The following is an 11033-nucleotide window of genomic DNA, read 5'->3' as shown; positions in this document are numbered from 1 at the left end:
ATAAGAATGCAAAAATGCAATACAAAAAAATTGAATTACGTCAGAATTTGTCAGTATGCAGCATTAGAGCAGAGAGCATGTCTGAATTTACACACATGTTTTCCCTATGAAATGTTTGAATGATTAAAGACACAGTTGTTCTTCCGACCAGCTTCAGCCATTGTAAGACCATGACTTACATGTAAAACATGGTCCACAGTTGTTGTCCTTATTTCACTGTTTTGTCCCCTCAGCCTTACACCACACAGTCTTATGCCTCTTCTTGGCTGTTCACCCTGTATATGGCCTCGTGTTTCCATTATGAGACTTTGTGATACTGCAGTGTTTAGCGTCTATAAATGTTTGCCAATTACAGTAAAGGTTCATGTTACTTTCTTACTGTAACTGAATGTTTACCTGCAAATAATTTTGATCAAGTTAGGATAAAATTACCAAAATGTAACAAAACAAAAAAAAAACGTAAAATGATGCCTTAGACATTATGACAACATGTTCAACACCTTTGCATGTAATGACCTAGGCAATGACCTAAAGACTAAATGTTTTGGAGGGTATAACATTTCAACAGACAATCCGTACAACACATTTTGATAAACATGACTTAAGCAATGTAAATGACTTCAGATGTAAAAAACAACAGACAATCCATGTCCATATGCAAAATGTACAAAAGCATTTGCAAAATGTGAAACACAATGAGAAATGCAATTATGATGTGCACAAGGAGATGTGGAGATTGAATTAACAGTTTTGAGAATTTCAATTCTGATCTGAGAAATGAACCAAATCGCCTGAGAAAAACTGTAAACCATTGTTGGTCAATTTCTCTGGTATCCAGCTGCCCCTTGTGGTGGCAATGTGAATTGCATGTAGCTTTCCGGACCATAAGCCCTCCTTAGGCCGCTCCATTACTTCACTCACTCATGTTCACTGATCTGAATAACATAACAGGGCAATTGAATCGAAGTGTTACTGTGCAGCCATTCTACTTCACACTACCCAACAACTTTCCCCACAAGTATAGTGGAATCTTTTACTTATAAATTCACTCAGTGGAGAGATTCCCTTCATGATAATATCACACCAATTCCTTGTGTGATAACCATCCACATGGAGCTTTTTCAGTGTCACCAGAACCTGAACCTGAAACCATTATTTCTTGGAAAAAAAGCCTGTGAAATTCCGTTGGGTATCCAAAAATTCAAGTTAAAATTCAGGTTCAGGCAGAAATTCGGGTTCAGGCCAAAATTCAAGTTCAGGTTGAAATTTAGGTCGAGAAAGCATCCGGGGTACTTAGGAAGAGCAAACAAATTAAGAGCTAATCGAACATTTGGCATCTGGCCAATCACAATACATCTCAGAGGTCATTGGGAGGTGCGTCTTTCTGCCAAGTTTCCTGAAAGGATGTGGTCCCTTTTTGGCTTGTAAGCAGTATGTAAGAAGCACGAAGTGGCTTCTGTGCTCTAAATTAGTAGCTCAGAATACTGTTTGGCAATAATGTCAAATTTAAATTACAGGAGGGTATATGAATCTACAGCAGTAGACAATTTAATTACAGCATTGTAAATGTAAAGGATTTATTATTATAGATTATGTTCAGTGAATCAATGAATGCTCATCCATGCCATCAGTGTAATTTAAACCACTGCGAGCGAATGACATCGCATTTGTAGTATTTGCGCAAATGAAGATAGTTTATAACTTTTGTTTGTTAATTGTTTGTTATGCTAGTTAGCCGTAAACCATGAGCTTGGACACAATACAAGTAGCTTTGTATTGGTTTAGATTATTGGCCTAGCTATTTTGCTTAGCCTGTAACCAATAGTGAGGAAAATAAAAACGTGGAGATAGATCTGGTGACAGTCGTCACTGAATTAAAAGCTGCAGCATCTGCCATCAACGAGCTGTCCAGAAAACTTGAATTTTTGGATAGGCTACCTGACTGAATTTCAAAGGCTTTTCTTTCAAGAAATAATGGTTTCATGTTCAGGTTCTGGTGACACCGAAAACGCCCCATACATACACTCCTCTTTAACTATCGTAACAAGCATCTTAACGCAGTAAAAATAGATGGCTTACACTCTTTCAACTGACATTCAAAACATCTACAATGATCCTTTTCAGAAAGTCTGTTAGTTCCGTATGGAACGCTTGAGTGTAAAGCAAAAATCATTTGCATTTCTTTAGAACTTCATTTCATCTGCAGACTAGAATTTCACATTATACAAAACAGTTTCCAACTTCTGCTGCTAGGGTAGTGCCTTAACGTTGCTAACTCATGATTCTAGAGCTCCCAAGATATTGAATCAGAATACAAAAGCAAAATTAAATTGTTCAAAATATTTATAGATGTACATAGTCATCTTAAATACCTGTGGATTCAGTTCAAGACTGATGACTGTAAAAACACAGATTCCATTGTAGTTTCTTCAAGTGTGCAAGATCAAATACTGACAAATGACATCTACATTCATACGATTCTTAATATTTCACCTATTCCAGTCAGTGCTGTATAAAATAAACAGCTGAGTCACAAAATACCTGCAGAGGCTTTGTACAGATATATCTCTGTAATACAGTGAAGGAATATAAATATCTACAATATGACACATACTTTAAATTTGAATATATTACTTCATAACATCTTAAAGGAAATTATATATGAAATTATCTGTAACTAAATGTAGAAGATAGCTATACTTTGATGTGTATTTTATACATTATAGTACAGCATTTCTGTGTAATACCTGCCAAGAGGGCAATACACACATAGACTGACATGGAGTTCAAGTAATGCCATCTTAAAATAGATAAATAAAAAGTAAAAACAAATAAATAGTGGAGAAAAAAATAACAGTGGAAGAGCATTTTCCTTTGTGTTCACTCACAGAACACTCATGCTGAGCTAAAGTATTACTGCTTTACAAGCATACAATGTACATGGTGCGCAACATGTATAGAACACTGCTGGTACATAAGAGGCTGGTGATGGACCAGCCGCTGCAAGTGCTAATCCAAAATAAATAGACAAAATTAGTATTAATAAAAAATACCATGCAGTTTCTCCACTGCAACTTATTAAACCAGCAGGACATGTTTTGAACATTCCTGCTTTGGCCTCCATCTCTTTGTTTGCTTTTGCAGAGCAGACTTTAGATTTTACATTTTTCATTCATGTTGTTGATTTTAGTCTTCAGCTGTTTCCATGATGGGCCCATTTTAATTCTAGAAAAATAGTAATATCATTAAATATAAATAAAACTCCAGTGCAGGTTTTACAACAGATGAAACTATAGAAAGGAAATTATTGTTTAACGTGAATTTCCAGATGTTCAGCAAGAGTTGTCCTTGAACATTTCAATCTTATTAAAATAGCATATGTAGATGGGTTTCATCTGCATGATGTCATGCTAGCAGTACATGCTACTTCTTGATCAACAGAAAGAGCGCTGCTATTGGATGTATATTCTCAAACAGCTATATCACACCAAATTAGGAATAAGCTACATAAAAATATGTACATATGAAAACACATGCACACATACAGAATGCCAAGACAGTTTGCATATCTGTGAAATGGCTTACAAGCCCAAATTACAACATTAAATACTTTAATATATGTTCTCAATTTATATTGTATGTGGTATTTTTGGATGGAATGTCAGGAGGTTGGGCTAGCTTTAACTCTCCTTCAAATGAGTTTTCAAGCCAATATCCAGTCCACGTTCTCACTCTCTCCCCCAATTTCTCAGCAGGACGTGGAAGTAGGAGTCTAACAGGAAAGCCGTCTCAATTCAGTCAATGTACTGGGAAAGCCAGCGAAAGCCTTCTCCATAACCCTGCTTCTTCAGGACACTGCACATGAACACCTCCAGTGGCCGCACATTCAGCTCCTTCAGCGACACGTTGCCCTTGAAAGCAAATATGCATAAAAATACCACAGTCACTCACAATACACTATGCCTCTCATAAAGATAGCAATCATGTCATGTGAATGGTGATCGACTATAAAATACTGTAACGTATAATGACAAAAACAAGCGGTCAAACGTTTGCCACAAAATGTTCTTTGGTTCTCTGCATTTGGCCTAGTCTGACCTTCCCAGTGGTCTGTCCGTCAAGAGCAAAGATCTCTCGAAGCCTCCCCTCACTCACAGCCTCTGGCCGATCAATCTTATTCCCCAACACCAACATTGGCACATTAGATATGGTCTCATCTGAAAGCAGTGCCTGAATAGATGAAGCAAAACCTTTCCATAAAGACAACAAGTCAAGATATTGCAAAGTGGTTACACATAAAACCGTTTGCAAAGGGGCTGTAATACTTACATCAAGTTCAACCTTAGACTCAGTAAGACGTTCATGATCTGCACAATCAACAAGAAAAACCACTCCATTCACAGCTGGGAGGTAGTTCTTCCATACTCTCCTGGCTGTGGAAGAACAATACAATGTATATGTGACTACTGTCATAAGGATCTGCTCGGATGCAGGACAGGACAGAGTAGGAAAGAGAAATGTACTCATTAATAGAAATTCACACACAAAAGTTTTTCTTGCACAAATGCTAGGTCTGACCTTGTACGTGTCCACCAAGGTCAAATGTGGTGAATGTCATTCCAGCAATGGTGAGCTCTTCTGAGGCTGATAAACATATATACATGCATATACACACATATCTATATATCTATATCTATATATACACACACACTTGTATAATTTGTTTACATATAAACAAATTACTGGAAGACTTATCAAAATTCTGCAAACAGTGTAAATGAAAGTAAATGATAATTCATGATATTCTTTACTAGGATGTAGTGTAGGCACATGCTGTCCCAGTCTGTCATCCTTCAGCATGTGCAGAAGAGTTGTCTTTCCTGCATTATCTAACCCTAGGAAAACCAGCTTCCCAGATTTCTTATATAGACCTGCCATTTAAACAAAAAACAGAATTTACTGTTAGGACAGAATCTCCTAGGACTTATCAATATAAGCTAATATACACTCACCAGCTACTTTATTAGATACAACTGTCCAGCTGCTCATTAACGCAAATGTTGAATCAGCCAATCACATGGCAGCAACTCACTGCATTTAGGCATGCATACATGGCTAAGACGATCTGCTGCAGTTCAAACCGAGCATCAGAATGGGGAAGAAAGGTGTGACTTTGAATGTGGCATGTTTGTTGGTGCCAGATGGGCTGGTCTGAGTATTTAAGAAACTGCTGATCTACTGGGATTTTCGCACACAACCATCTTTAGGGTTTACAGAGAATGGTCAGAAAAAGAGAAAATATCCAGTGAGCGGCAGTTCTGTGGGCACAAATGCCTTGTTGATGCCAGAGGTCAGAGGAGAATAGCCAGACTGGTTCGAGCTTATAGAATGGCAACAGTAACTCAAATAACCAGTTGTTACAACCGAGGCATGCAGAGGAGCATCTCTGAATGCACAACACGTCAAACCTTGAAGCAGATGGGCTACGGAAGACCACACTGGGTGCCACTCCTGTCAGCAAAGGAAAGGAAACCGAGGCTACAATTTGCACAGGCTCACCAAAATTGGACGTTAGAAGATTGGAAAAAGTTGCCAGGCCTGATGAGTCTCGATTTCTGCTGCGACATTCGGATGGTAGTGTCAGAATTTGGCGTCAACAACATGAAAGCATGGATCAATCCTGTCTTGTATCAACGATTCAGGCTGCTGGTTGTGGTGCAATGGTGTGGGGGATATTTTCCTGGCACACTTTAGGCGTATTAGTACCAATTGAGCATTGTGTCAATGCCACAGCCTACCTGTGTATTGTTGCTGACCATGTCCATCCCTTTATGACCACAGTGTACCATCTTCTGATGGCTACTTCCAGCAGGATAACGTGCCATGTCATAAAGCGCAAATTCTCAGACACAACAATGAGTATACTGTACTTGTATGGCCTCCACAGTCACCAGATCTCAATCCAATAAAGTACCTTTGGGATGTGGTGGAATGGGAGATTCGCATCATGGATGTGCAGCTGACAAATCTGCAGCAACTGCGTGATGCTATCATGCCAATATGGACCAGACTCTCTGAGGAATGTTTCAAGTACCTTGTTGAATCTATGCCACTACGGATTAAGGCAGTTCTGAAGGAAAAGGGGAGTCCAACTCGTCCGACTAGCAAGGTGTACCTAATAAAGAGGCCGGTGACTGTATAGCAGTACCATGCGAGCTAATGAAGCTATGAAAACGTATAACTTAAAATACGTAAAACTATAAGTCTTACCAAGAAACTGTAGTACACCACTAAAGCCTTTGTAGATCCAGTCTAATATAAATGACATTGCGGGTGCGCGTCCTGCAAGAAAAAGAAACGGTGACAGATCAAGAGACAAAACGAGACAAAATTACGTGATAAGTTACAAACTATCGAGCGACTCACGTATTAGTCCGGTCAAGTGTACTAGCCTAGCAATAGTAATAGCCTAGCTGGCTATTACCTTGTCAGCTGACATTAGCTAGCTAGTCCTCTCCAGTTAGTCCTCGGTAGCTTGCAAGGCAACTAAGTGCAGAGAATGCTTTTTGTGTCCTCACCTTGAGGGCCAGGTGTCTCGGGAACGTCGTATTAATATTAACTTGTAAATAAATATCCTGTCGGTTCTTTCGTTTATTGTACCACTGTGAGAAACGGCGTCCGTGGTAACCGTAGATAGGTCGGCGATTCTTCTTTTGCTACGTGAAGTATTGTGTGAACCGTTTCTTTAACGACTTATCGCCACCTGCTGTACTAATGTCATAGCTCCGTTATATTTTAAAGAGTGATAACTACTTCCAAACATAATTCACATCTTTTTAAGGCCACAGTATTTCAATGTGAACATATTACCATCACAGCAGTGTTCAGTGTAGCTGTCATTTTAATTTTCAAAGACTGACCAAAATATAATGATGAACTAGTGTCATGACTGGTTCAGTTTCTTTACAATACTTAATTATTTAATACTTTATTATTACATACCACTAGGAAAGCATATGATCTCCTCTGATAGCAAACAGCATCATTATATCCTAAGCCAGACTCAAAGTAATCAGAGCAAGATGAAGACAAAGCCGTGATGTCAAGATGCAAATGTGGCCCGTGAGCAAACCCGACTACGTACTTATGTATTAACCCAAGCCAATAAAGGCAGGCACCAGGGCCGGCGCTAGGGGGGGGGCTGAGGGGGGCATTGCCCCCCCAAATTGTGTCTTTGCCCCCCCAAGCACAATGCAAGCAACGGCTTTTTTTTATCCCTGAACCAATTACAAAAATGCATTTTGCTTTACAGCGTGAAGATATTTCCTTGCTTATTCCTGATTGGCTCTTTGAGTCATATAAAAATCGGCAGACCGCCCCATACGGTTCAGTTCTGTAGTATGTGTTCTGTTAGTGTGAGTGAAAGGCAGGTATACACTCTTCTGAGTTTAAACTGACTTCCACATGGTAATATTTGCTTAACTGTGGTTTGTCGTTGCTTTAATGTTACTTACCTCTTGCATAGGTGTTGCTTAAATTATTTTATTAGCCATTAGCGTTTAGGCTAACTTGGTTCTCCTAAACCTGCGCGAACGGCGGAAGCGTTTAAATACTTGCTGCGCAGTGTTGTCCGAAACCATATGTGGTAATAAAAAACAGGGGAATGAACATTTACCTGACGAATTTTAATGTTGCTTTTTCAGATTTGAAAAGTGCTGGAATTTAGGCTAAAGTACTTGAAAATGCTTGAAATTGTAACTGCTTCATTTCACAACAAATATCTGTCTGACTGAACAGTTCTCTTACGTTAACAAATACGAGCCTCTTGTAATTCCAGGACGAAACATGAGCAAACGTGAAGACGTGAAGATTGGGCGTTTTGAAAGTGTGATTTAAAATGCGAATCATTTTGAGTATATGTATAAATATTTAACTTAATTAAGTTTAACGTGCTGAGAAATATTGAAATGGACCTTGAAAGTGACGTACAAGTGCTTTAATTCCACCTTAAAAAGGTGGATGAACCCGGCAAACGTGACTGTTCTCATCGCGCTGAGGCGCAGCGTGTGCGAAGTTACAAAATTCGAGAGGTGCACGACCTCACGAATCGACAGCGCGCGAGGCCCTCTTTAACTGACAGTGCTATTTCCCCCGCGCAAGCCGTCGCGGCTCATGGTTTAAACCACATATGTCAAAGTAAAGGCCCGCTAGCCAGATCCGGCCCGTGAATTGATTATCTATGGCCCCCTGGATGATATTTAATTACTATTAGAACCGGTCCGCAGGCCACAGCCGCCCGATGGTGTTTTGCACGCACTACGTTCCCCACAATGCAACGGTAGCCCACAAAGTCACTGCAGCGCGACGCGTCGCGAGGGTCCGCGCGGCGAAAATGACGTAATTGCAGTGGCTCCGCCCGTGCGCGAGGGTCTCGCGCGCTGTCAATTCTCGAGGTCGTGCACCTCATTGATCTATATTAATATAGATCAATAGTGCACCTCTCGAATTTTGCGCCTCAGCGCAATGAACAAAGTAATGTTTGCAGGATTCATACACGTTTATAAGGTGGAATTCAAGCACTTGTACGTCACATTAAAGGTCCATTTCAATATTTCCCAGCACATTAAACTTAATTAAGTTAAATATTTATACAACATATACTCGAAATGGTTCGGAAAAATTTGCTTTTTATCACATTATTTAATGGTTGTTTTTTTTTTTCAAAACGCCCAATCTTAACGTCTTCACGTTCTTTCATGTTTCGTCCTGGAATTACAAGAGGCTCGTATTTGTTAACGTAATACAAGAGAACTATTCAGTCAGACAGATATTTGTTGTGAAATGAAGTAGTTACAATTTCAAGCATTATTCATTTAATGTACAGGACATGTGATTTTTCTTTGAAGGAAGTTTGCTTTTATCTGTTTGCCTGTTGAAAAATGTTTTCACTTGAAATTACTGACAGATCCATAAAAAAATATTGCTTTATTCATTTAAGCATAAATAATATACACTGTGTTAGGTCTTGGTTCAATAGGCTATGTGCAATCATTTCAATATGTTTTAATAAACATTGAACCAGTCCGGCCCTCGGCTTGTAGCAAATTTGGTTTTTTGGCCCTCGGTGTATTTGACTTTGACATCCCTGGTTTAAACGATTCCTCGCCATCACAGCCAGTATTGTTATACTGTGCATAAATACCGCATTGTACCAGTACGTTTCATAACATCAATAAAAACTTCAATACTTTACCAATTTTTTTACTATTAAAGTGCAGTAGATAGATTTCTTATTTTATGTACTTTCATATTTTTTTTTCCAATATATAAATGTGACGAATACCCCCTTTTTAACAGAATTTGTATTCTTTTGTTTTCTTTATATTTTAATTTCCCAATAATATAAATATTCTCACTCATTCCTATTTCTGTACCTGTGTGTAGGTACATTTGTCAGCTTTGACTTAAATTTGTATTAAAGCCTTTCAAGAAATAGAGTTGTTCTATTAGTAATGGCAATTTAATTAAGGGGGCGTATTGAAATGAAATACAATTAGATAATCTTTGTTCTCCATTTACATAATCGACATGTATTTTTTAATCATTGTGTTTTAAGTTCGAAAATGTGCATTTTTATTTCTTTACCTAATACATCACTTTAAGCCAGTATCAATAGTCATCATTCATGCACAAATCAAGCCTTGAATATATTTCTGTATGACTATCGACATGCCCCCTCATTATGTTTTACTGCCCCCCCAAGCAAAGCAGTCCAGAACCGGGGCTGGCAGGCACACAGGTAAACCTGAATAAATGTTCAGAGATGTGGATTGAGGTAATCAAAGGTTTATTCACAACCATCCATAAAATAACTTCATTTATTAATATTTAAAAAAACTAAATACAGAAAACGGTAAAAAAAAAAAAAAAAAAAAAAAAAAAAAAAAAAAAAAAAAAAAGTACAGGAGCTCCGACGAACTGGCTGTGGGTGTCCAAGAACTAGCGGTCTAGCCCTGTCTATATTCTGAAATCTCCAATACACACACGCAAAAGTGTAATGCACGTGAACACACCACCGCAAATTAAAGGTGCCAAACCACGAGTGAATGGACATCCAGATGTCCTACAGAAAGAAGAGACACGGTTAGAATATGCAATTGCTTCGACCTCTAGACCCACAGGACGCCCCACAGTCAATATTTCCCAGAAAGACAAGAAAAATGCTTTAAACAATACCACTCTAAACCAGAAACTGCTGCCAAAGTAAACCATAAATCGGTTAAACAGAACAAATCAAACCATCAGTTAATATAAAAAAAAAAAACCCACATCAAGTACAGCAAAACCACCAATAAACGAATTAAACACAATACATAAAAACAGAAAAAAACCAAAATAGGAAAACAAAGAAATCTAACCGACGGCGTATCCAACGCAGCCAAAACGAAACTAACAAAACACCAGCACAAAACAAAGCAAAACAAAACAGCAGCGACTCCAATTTCACTAGGTAGGTATTAAAATATTTCATTAAAACATGAATTGACGAAGCTTCCAGGCCCGCTCGTTCCAATCGCAACCCGGACCAGTACACTGGCGATGCTCACACAGGACCTTCGGCCGCTGCAATTCACAGCTCACACCCTGTTAGTTGTTGCACCAACCCACGTTAGTCCTATACAATATTAGCTGCATGAACCACCAGTGACCAACAACTATGCTGAATACCGCGTACCTACCTCCGGATAAGTGCTGCTTCAGCACACTCGGGTTAAAGTAATAAAACCGCCGTGAAACCACAAAAAATGGCTACAATGTAAAAGCCGGTTTAGGGAGCTTTGCGCCAACGCGCGGTCAACACGGAGTGGAAAATAGAAGCTTGCATGAACTAGTGATGGGACATCTGAAGCTAGGCTTCGAAGCGTGTACCGAGTAAAAAGGGGCGTGTCCGATGAAGCCCCGCTTCGGAGCTTGTGTCATATTGAGAGCAAAATCACGTGATCAGCAACAAACGAGGCCTCGCATTACATCGG

General features: G+C 39.1%; 1 protein-coding gene across 3 annotated transcripts; it reads right to left on the bottom strand.

Annotated features, from left to right (window-relative positions):
- Positions 1-2325: 2325 nt before the first annotated feature.
- sar1aa (secretion associated, Ras related GTPase 1Aa) lies at positions 2326-6908 on the bottom strand. Of its 3 annotated transcripts, none has more exons than XM_076999640.1 (7): positions 6485-6908; positions 6271-6342; positions 4812-4931; positions 4579-4644; positions 4330-4433; positions 4099-4230; positions 2326-3911 (listed from the first exon to the last, which is right to left on the bottom strand). In XM_076999640.1, the coding sequence occupies exons 2-7, from the start codon at positions 6326-6328 to the stop codon at positions 3795-3797; spliced, it is 597 nt and encodes a 198-aa protein (XP_076855755.1). In that variant the 5' UTR covers positions 6329-6342; positions 6485-6908; the 3' UTR covers positions 2326-3794. The 3 variants fall into 3 exon arrangements, with proteins under 3 accessions (XP_076855755.1, XP_076855754.1, XP_076855756.1); XM_076999639.1 differs by having other exon boundaries at positions 6579-6906; XM_076999641.1 differs by lacking the exon at positions 6485-6908 and adding an exon at positions 6427-6464.
- Positions 6909-11033: the final 4125 nt, after the last annotated feature.

Source organism: Brachyhypopomus gauderio, chromosome 3 (assembly GCF_052324685.1).
Source record: "Brachyhypopomus gauderio isolate BG-103 chromosome 3, BGAUD_0.2, whole genome shotgun sequence".
NCBI classification, from domain to species: domain Eukaryota; kingdom Metazoa; phylum Chordata; class Actinopteri; order Gymnotiformes; family Hypopomidae; genus Brachyhypopomus; species Brachyhypopomus gauderio.
Note: the sequence above shows the minus strand (reverse complement) of the source record. Positions and strands in the feature narration are given on the sequence as shown.